The sequence below is a fragment of the Lagopus muta genome, chromosome 3 (assembly GCF_023343835.1).
Source record: "Lagopus muta isolate bLagMut1 chromosome 3, bLagMut1 primary, whole genome shotgun sequence".
In the NCBI taxonomy this organism is placed as follows: domain Eukaryota; kingdom Metazoa; phylum Chordata; class Aves; order Galliformes; family Phasianidae; genus Lagopus; species Lagopus muta.
Window position 1 is genome coordinate 20,659,711 of NC_064435.1, and position 15,993 is coordinate 20,675,703.

Sequence of the window (15,993 nt, forward strand, 5' to 3'; positions counted from 1 at the left end):
CTGGGTGAAAAACTGTGGCAGCACTGGGGGGTTGATGTTCTGGGTTCTCTGTGTAACACTTGAATGTAAAATGCTATTTCTTTTGGCAAAGGTTTGTCGCAATTCATCCTACCATCTACCATCCATTAGATATCCAAGCTAAGTTTTTCTGAGTGATACACTGCATGGGAAGCTCTCCTCCAGGAGCTGTGTTGAGCCAGAGCAGAGCAGTTAGCCTGCTGATCAGTGTGCTTCTGCCCTCTGGGAAATCACTGCCAACTAATTACAGTTAATTACAGTTGGACCAAGTAGGTATCTTAGATTAACCAGATAGCCTACTTTTAAGAAAGGCAGGCTCCCTCAATAAGAAATCTGCTTTGAAATCATGTTGTTAGGAAAAAACAGCCCATGTATTTTAAAACACATCTAACTGTCTAATTCCAGCATGGTCTGCATACTTAATGCAGTACCAGCTATCTTCATATTAACTTGCCAGTACAGATAAACCTTTGGATAGATGAAGTTTCCATACACTACTTCTTTGGATGCATTTTTTTGTGCTGTTAATAGGAGTCCCACCTCATTCTGTCTTCCTCTAACATGTTTTTGCCCCTGAGGGACATCACTCCATCACACTACTCAATGCTTTAAAACATTTTTGGTACAGTAGTGCATTTACACAGCTTGAGTCTGTGTAATACAGCATTGCTCAAAAAAAAAAAAATCATGTTATCAGATCCTTCATTTCATTGGGAATTTTGCACTGCTCGCTATGTACTGTATTATTCAGATTTGTATTTGTACTAGAAGTGAAGGGAAAAGAATACACACAAATTACAGCCTGTGATAGCAAGCTGTGTGTATGGAATCAGTGTAATGTGTGATGCCCTTGTCTTTCTGTCAGGATTTTCAGTGTCCTCCAAACTGTAAAAACACACTTCTTCAGTAATAACAGATATGTGGCTCCGTTGCAAATGTAGAGTTGTTGTGTTGTATTCCACCAATTTTATTTTGTGTTCCAATTCCTGGGGTAAGAAGCAGGGCTGCCCCAAGTGAGCAGACACCACCCAGTCTTGGTGCAGTGGAATATTTGCGTTAGAAGAAACTCTATTCCTTCAAATCTTCCACCCCCACGGGCAGGGTAACAGGCTGCCAAATACATTTTTTCTAGCTATACTTCTCATATATGAAAAATAATCCCCAAAGAACTAAGAAAACACAAAGCAAAGACCAAGGGATCCCAGCCCTAGCCAGTGCCTTCTGCTTGGGAGGAGACAAACTAAAGGCTGCCAACAAGTGTTTACAGGAGGCCTAAGTGCCCAGTAGCAACATACATTGCCAAATAAGAAGGTTTACAGATACAGAGAACAAGGATACAAGTGTGTTCATGTCAAATTTGAAGTATGGATGGCTGGAATCTCTGTGGTGATCCAAGCAGGGACCAGCTTTTCCCAGTGACCACAAACCTACTCACCAGCGTGCTTTGAGGCTGAAATGCTTAGCCTTCTTTGTCATCATCTTGGTATCAAATTATAGTACTATCTTTTACAACCATGCTGCATGCATCTCAAAGTGAACCTGCAGTGTAGGAGGCAGTGGGAGCCCCTAGCTCCTCCCTGTTGGGTAGGATTGGCAAGAGAGTGGTAAGGTGCTGGAACAGGCTGCCCAGGGAGGTTGTGGATGCCCCATCCATCCTTGGAGGTGTTCAAGGCCAGGTTGGATGGGGCCCTGTGCAGCCTGGTCTAGTGTTAAATGGGGAGGCTGGCAGCCCTGCCTGTGGCAGGGGGGTTGGAGATTCATGATCCTTGAGGTCCCTTCCAACTCAAGCCATTCTATGATTCTATGATTTGTTGCATGGTTTCTGAAAGTACATTCAGCTGAGATCTGAAATCAGGCAGGAAGTGCCATTTCTTGCTTTATCAAGAGGCTCCGTTGATGTACACTGATCAGCTTTATAAAAAAGCAGCTAGTAACTATCACTTTCATTTATGAAAGATGATCATTTTTTTAATATGGAAAGACAGGATTCTGTATTGAATGTCTTTGTGGATGCCCTCAGCTGCTGGCTGTGAAAAACACAACTCTGTAATATCTCTGCTGTATGTCTCAGAGGAACCTATTACAAGTCCCTTATCTAGCATACATTTGCATATTGATATAGCAGAGTTTACTATGTTTTCATCTAGATTCTTGTTTGAGACAATATATCAAAATGAATGGAAAAAAAGTGCAACCAATTTAAATAGTAGTTTCCCTGAAAAAATGCTGCCCCTACTTACAGCTCCAGGGTGCCCTGGGATTACTGCATTTGAAATAATGTGGAAAAGAAGCATGGAAAGCTTCTCATCTTTTTCAGTCTGTTTTCTTTGTGCTTGGAAAGCTATTTCTCCACAGCCATTTTCTCTGTAATGCCGATGGTTACATACATTTTCCTTAGTACCACTAACAGCACTATGAGCAGTTCAGAACCTTTTGAAGCCTCTCTAATACTACTGCCAGTCACAGCACATCTGCAATGCACTGCAGGAAGAGGCTTCATAGCCTGCCCTCCTGATTGACCTTGCTACAGGTCCTACTGCTCTAGAAATGCTTTTCACATCTCTCATGTGTTTACCCATAATTCTAAATCTCAGAGCATTCCAAAATAACAGCAATCCAGATAGAAGCTTTGTTTTTATTCCCCTGGCTGAAACTGGATGTATTTGGCAAGAATCTCTTGCAAATAAAATTGAAATAAAATATGGAAGCCCTGCATTGGGGGTGCATTTTATTCACAGTGGAATCATGGGATTCACATTAAGAGTCCTAAGACAAGAGGCAAGAATAACACTTTCAGCTTAATACAAAATGAAGTACACCCATTTCACCTGCTGGGCCAGGAGGAAACAAAAGCTGATATGGGAAGAAGTAGAAGCTGATACAGCTTTCAGTAAACACAGTATCAAAAATCATAGAATCATAGAATGGCCTGGGTTGAAAAGGACCATAATGATTATCTAGTTTCAACATTCCTGCTACGTGCAGGGCTGCCAATCCCAGTAGGATTAATAGGAAAGCAATTTTTTCAGGTTCTTTATTCACTTTGTGAGATTTCTAGCTGTCAAATTAATTTTGATTGAGGAAAAAGGATTGCCTCAACATTTGTGCTGTCATCATGCCATCACTGTAAAGAGAACTTCAACACTTTGCCAGCTCCAGCAAGAAATCATAGACCTCACAGATTTCTGGACAGTGTTTAGCACTGCCACTGGCTCTACACCGAGCAGCAGCTGGGAGCAACGTGTAGTGAAGAGGTGAGACTTGCTCTAAAGCACCCACTGCAGATGATATAAATGCAGGTGGAACATGACAGGGAAGAGCTCAGGGAAGAACCAGACAGAGTGGATGAAAGTGGAGCCTGTGATTAGTGGCATCCAGGGGTGCATGGGAGCTGAAGAGGGCTTCCTGGCAGAAGTCCACCTGGGAACTGATAAATGACCAGCTCCAAACCTTGCACGGTGTACCAGGTACCGGTGGCTTTCTACTCCTGTGCCGTGAGGCTGAGCAATTGTTCTCCATGTGGATTGGAGCTCCCACAGCCTTTCAGTGCCAGATTATGCAGCCCAGGGTTGGCACAGCCAAGTTCCACAGGGTTATTGCATGAAACCCGCTTCCTTCAAGACTCGCCTTTCAGATCAGTAATAAAAAGCTCTTTGTAGCTGCAATGAATTAATCTGGGGCAAATCTCTAGATTCTGAATCAGTTTTAGCTGGCTTTTACTTTGGGAAAACTTCCCACTGAACTTCTGAGTAAGGACAGAAGAATTTGTCCAGAGGAACCATTTTCAGCATGAAAGGAATGCTTACTATGTTATTCCCATCTGGCTTTCCTAGAATATCTCATCTGTTATTCCCTTCACACGCCTCTGTGAAAAGGACCCTGTGGGATGAAGTCATCTTGAAGAGGTTTTTTTTTGTCCTAAAAATCTGCAAATTCTTACTATGGTTACTTTGACCAAAGTAAACACGCCTGCACTGCTGCTCCAGGGCATTCCTCCCACACTTTCAATACAGACTCTTTGCTTTGCTGTCCTCTCACCCTGAGCAATGGAATGACCTCTCCACCTCTTCCTCCCTCAGACAAAAGCTAGACAGCCTAAGATGCTTACACATGGCAGCTTTATGAACCTCATCTCTGCTCTAACCCCTGAGAGGCTCACATGCTGATTGGGATGAAGCAAGTGCAGATTCTTACTGACCGCCTTCTCCTTTTTTTTTCTTTTCCTCTATTCCCTCCTTCCTGCATCTCCTTCATCCTGATGTCCACTTCCTCTCATGTTCATCCCTTCTACTATTCTCTTGGTCATCTGATAGTCAAGGCTGAGTGGAGAGCATCCCTGTCTGTTCTGCAGCTCATACTACTGCACCCTGAATTCCTTGGGATCCTTTGGGCATTCCCGCAGCCTAATTTATGATGATTAAAAGAGTGTTCACCACCTTCCTATTCAGCCAGCAACTGACCATGCTGAATTGTTATTCTACCATGATCTGTAAGCAGCATTACAGTCTCAGGAGATGGCAGATGAGGAAATCTGCAGCCTCGGTTTTGGTGGCATAACTGAAAGAGCAGATGTTTGACTGCACTGAGCATAAGTGATGAATATTTAATTAAACAGATAAATGCCTTTCTTGGGGTGTTTATGCTTCAAGTTATTTAAAGGCTAGGCAATTTGAAAGGTGAGCTGGCTCTGCCTCCGAGAAGAAGCCAGTGAGATGGCTGAGGCAATGGGTGCTCGTTGGTCTGCATGTAGAACGTGCTGCTCAGCAGTGTCCTCCAGCTGGTGAACCGCTCTTGGGGCTGTTCCCTAGGGATCCTCGGCCAGAAGTTTGGAGTGTGGCAGGCAGAGTGCTTTCATGGATAGAAAGTGAAGCAGAGGAGCTTCAGTGAGCCTTCTGGGTCCTGCAACAATGATTCAGCCTGCAGGGCAAGAGGATGAGGTGAAGAGACCATCACTGCTTCTTGTTTTAAAATTAACATCTCTTCTAGGGGCAGCTAGGATCACATGTGACAGTCCATGCAAAGAACCACAGTGGGTGGGACCAAGACATCTGTTCTGTGTGGAAGAAATTATGAATGGTGTTTTTCTAGCTCTGTAGGCACACAAGAAGGCCATCTCATTGCTGGCCAAGCCTTCCTTAATTTCAGAAAAGGTGGGGATGAGTCATTGCCCTCCCACAGGCAGGATGCTGACTGAGGGTGGGGAAGGCAGATGGGTACACAAAGTGGGGTGAGGGATAGGAGAGGTGAAGATGGAGCCAGAGTGGCTGAAGTGCTGAGAAAGGCCACAGCACTGAGATAGGCTGCAGGACTGAAATGGGCTGTAGCACTGGGCAGCCCACAGCATGAAGGTGGTCTGGAGCACGGGACAGACCCTGGTGGTCTTTCTGCTCCCCAGGTCCCAGGAGCTGCTACTGCCTAAGTGCTCTCCAAGTGATAAATTCATCCAAAGGCTGTTCTCATAAGGCAAAATGTAATCTTGGTCCAAACTGAGATTGTGTTTAACTGTGACTAGTAAGGAACACTTTAATTCCTAAATGAGTATCCCACTGAAGAGGGCAGCTGCCTGTACTTGTGTCTCCATTCAGCATCCACAGAATATGTCTCAGCTAATGTTTCCAGGGTATTTTCTGCCTGTTTCGGTCACCAGGTGGTAACCATACCGCTACACTGACCTAATGTGCTTTTTACCAGCTCTTTGCTCGTGTCATATCACACAGGCAATCTATAAGATGGTTTCTTCTGTAATGAAGATGCCAGAAGATGAGTCAACACCAGAGAAAAGGACAGAGAAGATCTTCCGCCAGATGGACACCAACCGTGATGGTAAGCTCCCTGCAAGATGCCATCAGACCCCTCAACCTCACTGCTCCTGCTCTAGCCTTATGGGCAAAGCCATGGTGCCTAAGGATCTCTCCTCACCCCTTTGTAGGCAGGCTGCCCTACTGTCTCTGGGACTTAGAGGTGTGTGATGCTCAGAAACACTGCTCAGAAACCCACATCCAGGTCTTTAATGTTTCACACGATTTTTTTTTTCTTGTCAGTTCATTGATTTCACACTAGGGGATGACAGTCTCAGAATAAACACCTAAGTTTTTCCACTGAGGAGTTGAGCATTGATTTGCCTGTATTTCAGGTTTTTAAAAGCCTTTGCCCTTGTTGTCTGCTCTCACCTGGTAGAGTGGTTGTTGAATCCAAAACAATTGAAACTTCCCTACATTTCTGACATGCAACTCATCTTCTCACTACTTTGTATGAAAGTAAGTTGTTTTTCCTAAAAAAAAAAAGAAAAGAAAAAAAAAAAAGAAATTACTGAACTATGGGAAAAATCAGTGTGGCTGTGGCCTCTTTTCAAAAGGAGAGGTCTCTCCATGGTCTGTGGAAGGAAACACAAGCCTTGTGTGAGATTCTCAGGTGACTCAGTCTCACCTCTATCATAACCAGGCCTTGAATGTTTGGCCTTAGCCCAACCCTACCTCAGAGTAGGAGGATTTGGGCACACTCCTGCCTTTCTCTAAGGCATCAGGAACAAGATGTTGCTGGGGGAGATGTGACCCCATGTCTTCTCACCTGATCAGTGCTTCTGACTGCTCAGCACAGGCGCCCACAGAAAGTGCTCCTCTGTGGGTGCAGCCACCATCCTCTCTCCGTCCTTCCTCCAAACCAGCATTCTGAGAAAGCACCCACCTGCCATGCACCCCCAGGGGTTTCCCTTGCTCCCTGCCACTTTCCTTCCACCACTCTTCTCTGCAGGCTTGGCAGGTGTGCGGTGGCCGTCCATGGATGCTAAGTCAACGTGTCTCTTTTCTAGGAAAACTCTCCCTAGAAGAGTTCATCCGAGGCGCCAAGAGTGACCCATCAATAGTGAGACTCCTGCAGTGTGATCCCAGCAGCGCCGGGCAATTCTGAACCCAGTCTTTGGAAGAATTATGTATCCGCTTTTTTTTTTCCTTGCCAAACAACATTCATGGTAGTGTTGCCTCTGTATGGCCAATTATGCCTTCTTTTGTGGCATCTTATAGCTTCTTTTGTTGTGGATTAATTATAAGAATGCTGAATTGCTCTTTACAATTTGTCCAGAGCACGAGCAGTACTGTTTTAAACAGATATTGTGGTGTTATCATTGTTTTAAAGATTTTTTTTTTTTAACGTGTCTGTTTTGGAAAGTACACTTGAGAAGGACAAAACCAACAACAAACCCTTGGCAACAAGACATAATGACAGGTTTTGGGTTGCTGCTTAGTAGCTGAGTATTCACCCAGAGGACCTGAAAGTGTAGCAGAGATTGAAGCAAGAGGGTTATGATGGGGTAGGACTCTCCTGGGATCGCCTCTCCTGCCCAGGAGGCACCAGTGAAGCTCAAAGACAGGATGATGAATGTGCACGACTGGTGAGGGCTGCACTGTCTGCACCCCTGCACCTACGCTTCATTGTTTCAATGCTGTGAACATTTTCAATGTTGTAAAGGAGAAGGAGGAGAAAAAAAATAATGCAATCAACAGTTTTTACTTGGTTTACAGCGGCTCATTTCACATGGCTTTATCTGAAAATCCAGCAATTTGCAGTCCTGATCCCAAAATCCACAACTGACGATACCTCTTGCCATTTGGGGTCAGCAAAGGCAGACATGGATATTAAAAACTGGGTATTGACAACGAATTTAAGGGAGATACATGTTGAATGTGAAATGTTCAGGTTAGTAATAAAGTAGTTTCTGCTAAGGAGAGCGGGCATTCAGCCAAGGAACTGATGTACACCTGCGAGCGGCTAGAACCGAAGAAAACCAGCTATTTGGAATGTTCTCGTGTAGCACGACATTCTGGGGGTGTTTTTGTCTCTCTCCACATAGCTAATGCAGTTTCCAGGCCTGCTCCTTGGGGAGGGCTGTCATCAAAACTTGTTTTAAGCATAAAATTGTAGCATTTATATTTCCTTCATTTCAGTGAAGTTCAAAAGTCTGTACTAAAACAAGGAAATGGTACGCTTTATGGTATATTTATATATATAAAAATTAAAACAAAACAACAACAAAAAAAGATCAGCTCTGAGAGAAATGTTGAATGTTTATCTTTTCGCCTAGATGCAGGAGTTCTGAAATTTGCTGCTGCAAACCTTTATCCTTCGGTCAGAGTTGCTGCTTTCCAAGCTAGGACGCAGACATGGGATTTCTTGGTAACTGTACAAGTGCTGCTGCAACAGAAAGGCTTTAGTGACTGGAGGCATTATGCTGACTAAATTGGCGTTAATCTGTCATTAGCTGAAGGCTGTTCTGTGATCCTGCTGGCGAGGTGTCCATGTGGGCAACGCGCAGCCATGGGGAGCCGAGAGCTTGGCAGTGTGACCTTTGCCTGACAGGCAAGGTTGGCGTTTTGTCAAGTGACCTTGTAGATGCTAATCCCAGTAGCCTTAATTTAAAATAAACTAAGTAAAATAAGTCTGCTCTGCAGATGATGATTCACTAACTAGAAGTCATGAAAAAGTAGCAGTGTGAATAATTTTTTGTTGAACACTAGGTAGCATATACAACTAAGAGAGAAGAAATTCCGAGGCTTAATTTCTCATGATCATTTCCTTTGCCAGGTTGAATATGCAAAGCATATTACAATAAAATGAAAATAAATTAAAAATGGCATTGCTAATCAGTTGTACCAAAACGATTGTGAGTGGCTAATTACACTCAGTAAATATGTTCAGGCACACACCTTTGTCTCTAAGGACTGCAGAAAGCCAACCGAAAGTTTATTGCCGTGGCACTAATTAAAATCCTGAGCAGAGGGGTGTGGGGAAAAGTGAGAAGGTAGAAGCACACAGGTGCACAGACACGAACAGCTTGCAATACTTAGTGCTTCCAGCTGTTCTGAGCATCACAGGCACATTTTGCACTGATTCTTACAGTTGATGAAAATGTTCCTTAGCTCTTGCTCTCTGACCCTCATCAGATACCCTGTGAACAAATCTCACCCTGCAAAGGAGACCCTGAGCCTCCCTTTCCCTAGGAGAAACCTGTGTCTGTCACCTCCCCACTGCTGCCATGAGCAGAGATTCTACAGAGCACCTCCAGGCTCAGTGCAGGCCTCCAGCTCCCCAGCAGCCCAGGCCCACAGAAGCTGGCATTTGCTGGGGATGAATTTGAAAATGTGACTGTAACTTTTAAAACTTTGCCTCTTATTTAAGTGTCTGCATTCCATCTCTTTTCAGTTTCCTGAGACGTTTCTGGCCCAGAACCTCATCTCAGTTTGGTTTTCTTGGTAGTTTGGAAATTTCACGTGTTGGTGCTGTACAGAGTGTGTGTGAGAGCACAGCCTGCAGTGTGACCGCAGACCAGTGGAGATGTAATGCTTTCCACAGCTCACGAGGTCTGGAAGAGTGAGAGGTAGCTTACAGCTGCAGAGAACTTAGCTGGAGATGAAAGTATTGTATAAACATTTACAGACTGAACTAAAGTTATTCTTTTACCTGACTACTGCTGATGATTGGTACTGTTTTAAACTATTTACTGTCCCTTTCTTTCCCTGCATCTGCGTGTACTTTCAAAGTGAGCAGTAGCTGAACTGGTTATGGGAGCATCTGCAGGCCTCAGAGCAGCAAAACTGCGGTGCTGCACACAGCATTGGGGCTTTCTGCTTTGCTGCCATTAACGTTTGCAGTCATTACTGCTTTTACAACCCTTTTGAAAACAAAATGACACACCCCATATAAGATAACACAGCAAGATAGATGCTTTCAAGAGATAAGTTAAAAATACTTCTGGACAGGAAGGCTAGCAGACTGTATGTGCTATTGCATGTCACCTCTCAGTTTTGTAGACACATTGTCTAATAGTATTTGTGTGTGGAAAAGGTAACCTTCACTCGTGCATCATCCAAATGAGTTAATGAGTACTTTCAGCTTCTAGACTCTATCCACAGAAAACGCCAGTCCCATTTTTTCAGCATTCCCAACTTGCCAAGTTCTGGGCCAGAAGATGCCAAGCAAAGTCCATGGCTTGTGTTACTTGCAGCCCTTGTAAAACCAGCATGTGTGTGTTGTGAGCTTGAGAGGGGCCAAGGAAAGATCTGTTCTGACATTATTTGGAGACCTTTGAGTTCAAAGCAGTGAATGTTTCTGTGCTGTTCTTCTTAGCAGCTTTTAGGATTTTTACGTTATTGCTGAGGCATTATGTCCTGTGTTGGTCTCTGCTAGAAAGCATGACGTCCCCATTTTCAGGATGCTGCAGCTTAAAACACTAAGCCAGAAGTGCATGGCTCCTGTGGCTGGAAGAGGTCTGTGTGCAGAAGCAGTGCCCGGGGGCACACAACGTGCTCACCCATCCCCAGCCCCCATGAGCTGAGCTGTGCCCTTCTTGCTGATGGAAAACGTGTAACGCTGGGGCTTAGCCTGGTTTTCTTGTACAGCAGACTAAGTTAAGTCGTATTACTTTGCATTTGCCATGGGCTGAAAGCACATGGATGGGCAGAAGCCTGGGCTAAGCTGACTCATGGAAACTCAGTGAGCGGTGGTAACCTGATGTAGAGCCCTAATCCACAGACTGAGCTGAGCTGAGCATGTGGCTGCTGGCCACGCACCGCTCAGTACATGTGAGCAGGGCAGCACGGTGACAAGTGGCAGGTTCCCAAGGACACGTGGCTGTGGGAAGGGAACCCCCACATGCAGCAATGTAGCACAGTTGGGATAAAGGGAGCACCCTCCTAAAGTTTCCTTTTGAAGCTTGGTGAAGGGATGTGAAGTAAAATGAGCTGACAGAGGGCTGGGTGAGACCTGTCCCCAGTGCCGCCCTGCCAGCACCTCCTTGTGTTTCTCTCACGGTGCTGCTTAGGTTTCATTCAACCAGGCAGTTTTCAGGCTCAGGAATTTGTTGTCCAGGAACTGGTGCAAGGCCAGTGGAGAAGAACATTCTACCTGCCATTTGCACAACTACTCAGACGTGTGTCATACTGGGTGCGATCTCATGTAGGAGTGTGGAAGTGGAGGAAGGCAGTTTCCTTGGTATCACAGGCAGAACATGCGTTCAGAAACACAGAGAAACTTGGCAAGCTCCATGCAGCTGAGCAGTGCTCCGAGTTTTCCACTGACTGTGCAGCAGGCAGACAGGGTATAGAGCAGCGGCACGCCAGCCCCACAGCTCTGAGATAGGGCTACCACAGCATCTTCTAACTGAGCAGCTCTGTCGTGTGCATGCAGTCGGAGGTACTAGCAAAATACTCTTTGAGCACCTCTAGCATGAATGTGCAGCTGCAGAAGCAGAGTAGCTCTGCTCTTCCTTGCATGGCAGCAGCCAAGCTGTTCACTGTGCCCCAGTTAGGAAACGCCATATGCTCCTCCTGGGAGCTGTTGGTTCCATTTCTAAGTATAACTGCGGGCAAACTTTCCAGACAGGAGCTTTCCTCTTGGCCGTGGTGGACGAGGGGGAAACTCCATTTAACTCTCAGAGCTGGGGTTACAGTCTGCAGGCAAGTGAAGGTGAGAACAGCTGTTTCAGGTGCGTTGAAGAAAAAAGGGGCTGTAGATTGGTGTGGAAGGCACTGACATTAGGAATCAGGATCATCACTGGAGTGGTTATTAGATCCTTCTTGCATTGAGACCAGAAAAACAAAGTCAGATGTGAAGGGACCTCCTTGTCCTTTGCAGAACTCATCCCTGGTTACACTGGGTGTCTCAGCTGGCAACATCCCTTGCTCCAGCCTCATTCTTGTTGCTGTTGGTTCTAAATTCTTCATACCAAGATAGGTATTGTTTCAGGGATAGGGATTTTCACAGCATGAGAAACGCTTTCCATACCTTAACCAGAACCAGCCAGGCAAGCCAGACGTGAGAGGCTTCTGGGAATACATAGGTCAGATCTCCTCATGGCTCCCACACATTGCTATTTAATGCATAATTGGAATCAAGATATCATCTGTAAAATGTTGGCTAGTGCACAAGAAGCAAGGGAAAAAATACAGAACTTGGATTGTCGTGAGAAATGTGCAAAGACAAGAGCAGTGACAAACAGTGAGTTGCATCACTACCTTTAGACCTGGTCTGAAGCCCAGGGCGGAGCTCCCCCTTAGCTACAGGCAGCACAGAAGAGCTCCTCTGTCCTTTCCAGCCCACAGGACCACCTGGGCCCCAGGTCACCACAAGCTGAGGCTAGAGACTTGCAGTCTAGGCATAAGGATGCCATCTGGTACCCTTCCCGTTGCATTCACTTGCTGCATGGCTCAGACACAGCTGAGGTCCTCCCCTCTTGCCCTGATCTAGTGGCAGAGATGCTCCCACCCTCCTGGGACAGGCACTCAGGCTCTGAGCCTTGCCCCATCTCTCAGCTGCCATTCCCACCCTCTCTCTACAAATGAATAACAAACATGTGCCTATGGCAGCCATAGGAGCCAGGCTTAACTCAGATAGAACGGCTTCTGTTTGTTTCCCAGCCTCTGGCCCTCCTGCATGCACCTTGCCAACTACACTGTTTATTTACTCTTATTAAGTAGTGGTGGTATTAAACATTTCAAGAACACGCCGCACTCTGGAACAATGTGGTTCTCACTACCATTGATGTGTTTGCTGAGGCACTGCAGGCTGAACCTGACCAGCGATTGCCTTCTGCTCACATGGCTTATTCCACAGAGGGCTGATTTCTCCCAACAGGAACAGTGTCTTCCCATGCGTCACCGTGCAGCATGCGGTGCCCTGATGCTGCCTGGAGCATCCAGATGCTGTGGTCCAAGAGATAATTTTGGCAAAATAGAATAAGGTCAGGCAGAAACTCTTCCTGCCGCCTGTCCAAAGCATGTATTGAGGGTGCAACCTCTGCTCCTTTGCTTGCCAGGACTGGGGCTGAGCAGTATTCAGGGCTGGCCTCACATTCCCCCACTGAATGGGATGATGGCGATTCGTAAACCCACCTGAGAAAATCCTCTTAAATTCTTATCTTCGATGGTGTTGTTAATTGGCGGCACTTAGAGGGAAGATTAATGGATCCCACACTGCTGCCTGGGGAAGAACTCGGAGTTCCTTGCCACCAGCACCACCTTTTCATTCCCTACCATGAACTCCTTCCTGTTTCCAGGACAACCAAGCAGTTTTTATTAGGATCTGAAAGAAAAGGCTAACAAACAAATAACCCCCCCGAAACCAAACCCCAGTTTCGATGTGATGAGGGTCTGAGGAAGCTGACTAATGCCATTGCACAGCATGTCAGCCATCAGAGTGCTCTGCAAGATCATGTTTCTGTGGCATTTTCTGGTTGATTTCCTTATTCATCTTTCAGTTGTTTTCTTGCTTTATTATTTATTTTGGAACCTCCTCGATTCAGCCTGCTATCACTCAGCCCCTACACTGGCAGAAATCTTGGTGCCAGAGCATTACGAGCAAGGTGGGCTCGCAGTGCCTACTAAAAATGAAGTGCTTAGTGAAGTTAGGGATTATTTTTGTTGGCACGTTTCCTGCAAGCAGACTGAGTTGCATTTCAATATACTTATTTCTATCACTTGCTCACTCCAATTCCATCCACACACTCTGGTAGTTTCTATTTGTGTATTCAGTGCTATTTTGCACTTGAACCCAAGGTGACTGCTGTGAGTACGTTCTGACAGAAGCACTTGATCTCCTGATTTTTAAATATTGCTCAGTGAATAACAAAATAGATGGAAAACAAAACAGATGTAGATTTGACTGTGTACATTTGGACAAATAAGTCTGATGCTGCAGAGGTTAATGAGTGGCCAATAGCTGAATGAGTCCAAGTGTCCCATTCCCCATTGAGTTCATGGCCATTCCATGGGGAGAGCTCTCTCACCACTGCCCCCAGGCTGCTCCTGCACAGCAGCATAGAGCAGAGGTACCAAACCCAACTTTAAATAAGCTGCCACGGGCAGACTCACTGCAGCAGCACAGAGTTCAGCACGTCCTGTGTCTTGGCAAAATCAAATACCTCTCTAGAATTCTTTGTAAGCAAACCTACATATCCTAAGAAAGACTTTTGCAACTCAGAAAGGAGAGGGACAACTATGAGTGAAATGAATTTGGTTCACATCATTTTCATATGGCTGTCTCAAACGGTTTGTGCCCCACGTGTGGTTGCCTATAGCTATTGTGATGTTCTCACTTCTCTCTCCACTTCTGTCGTGTTTTCCTGCGGTGATGCTCTGAGACTCCAGCCGATGCTCACTGGGCAGCACCGCCGAAGGGACACCTGGCAGTGGTACCTGCAGGAAGGCTGCAGGCAGCACTCGGGGTTTGTCTCTGTGCCGTTGCATGCTGTAGGAAGGTGTACTCGCAGTGACATGTGAACCCCACCCCCACAAGGAGAGCAGATGACCAAGTCATAGGAGGAGACCGTGTGGCAGAAGGCTGTGTCTGTGTTTGTGGCCCAGCACGCACCCCGTCCCCGCTGCTCGCTGCCAGCTAGGACTCGTCTGAATTTTCAGTGTCACAGCAAAGTTTTCTTACGCTGAAACGTATTTGCATCATGCAACTTCCTCAGAAAAATGCCCAAAAGATGATCTCTCTCTGACTGCCCTCTCCTCTCGAGAAGCTCTTCTCGTCTGTACATATGATATGCAGAATGTATGGAAGTCTTTCCAGCGTTGGTTTGCATTTTTAAGACTGTACTAATTAATGTGTGATATTATTGTGTTTTTGTAGTGGCATCTTTGATGTAAGATGTAAAAAGTATTGAAAATGATTTTTTCTGTTCTTGTTTGGCTTTTAGAGCTAGCACCAAGGACTGCATGCTCACTAGGAACAGCCTTTCCAAGGGCTGTAACTGCACACAGCGCCGTTGTTTGACGTGTAGTACCACGTTCCCATTTTCACAGGGGTCAGTTCTGAGTGGAAACTTCCCGAAAAGTCTGAGCTTCTGGCTTTCTCTCTCTCTCAGACTCGAGCTTTTGATTCACAGGCAGATGTGAGACCCACACGGCGGTCCCCAGCCCTTGTCCCTCCCAGCAGCACCCAGCCCCGCTGCCGTCACCTCCAGTTGGGTTGACACAGTTGGCTGCATCGGGACAACAGTTGGGACTAAAATTGCAATGTAGTTACATGTTAGCCTGAGCCGCAAGTGTGAGGTCAGAATCCCATTGGGGTGCTTACCATAGAGTTTGGGGTCGGTTCCTGTGGGATAGGGCCATCTGAGGGCTCTGATCCACATTTCTAGGCAGGCTCAGAGGGCCTTGTGCCCATCCTGCAGGTAGGGCTGGCTCTGAGAGAGATGCTTCTCCCAATTGTGTCCTGGGCCAAAAGGCAAGACATGCTGCAGCTTACTGATCCCTTTTCCTTTCTTTTTTAACTTTATGAAGGAGAAAGCAGCTCAGACTGCACCTGACAAAGTGACTGACTTCAAAGCATGTTTTTCTTCATTATATAGACACTCACAAAACAGCATTGTGTGGTTAAAAGGCGCGTTTGTGATAGTTTCTTTTCCAGTGCCAAAATATATAAGCAGTATTGTTTGAAGGGAAATAATAAGAATTTTTTTACTGTATTGTTATTACTGTTGAACAAATATTGTTTTTAAATGTTAGATTTTGAAGAATTTTGTATTGTAAACTGTTCTGTGACATGGTGCTTTTTCATACTGGAACTATTGATTGCACCTAAATATGAATTATTTTGTTTTCTTATATAAATATGTTACCTTGAACAATCTCAATGACAACCAACGTACGGTGGATACTGAAGGTTCACGCAAGTTCTCCTACTGAAATCCCCTAAGTGTTCTTTCCTACTAATAAATATTCTGCTGCAGCCAGCTACGTGGATGTGCTGTTCTTCTCCAGCCTGGAGCTCCACGGCCCCCTCCTGCCCACGGCTGGGCTGTGTCCAGCTAAGTCAATTTCCAGAGCTTAGTGAGGGCTTAAGCCATGCATGGGCACAGGCAGCACGTGGCAGTGGGAGGGCTGCTGGCTCCAAGGGCGGCTGTTTCCTCCTGCAGCCGCAGGCATTTGCTTTAAGCTCCTCACATTTTTACCTGGGTTAAATTTGGAGCTGGGATTAGCA

The 15,993-nt window shown here is 45.7% G+C and overlaps 1 protein-coding gene across 1 annotated transcript in view; it reads left to right on the plus strand.

Moving 5' to 3' along the window:
• NCALD (neurocalcin delta) overlaps positions 1-15,745 on the plus strand; it is a 49,623-nt gene extending 33,878 nt beyond the window's left edge. Inside the window, exons 3-4 of the mRNA XM_048940090.1 lie at positions 5,736-5,841; positions 6,827-15,745. Coding sequence (XP_048796047.1) covers positions 5,736-5,841; positions 6,827-6,924 — 204 coding nt within the window. The 3' untranslated portion in view covers positions 6,925-15,745. The remainder of the gene's footprint in view (positions 1-5,735; positions 5,842-6,826) is intronic.
• The last annotated feature ends 248 nt before the right edge of the window (positions 15,746-15,993 follow it).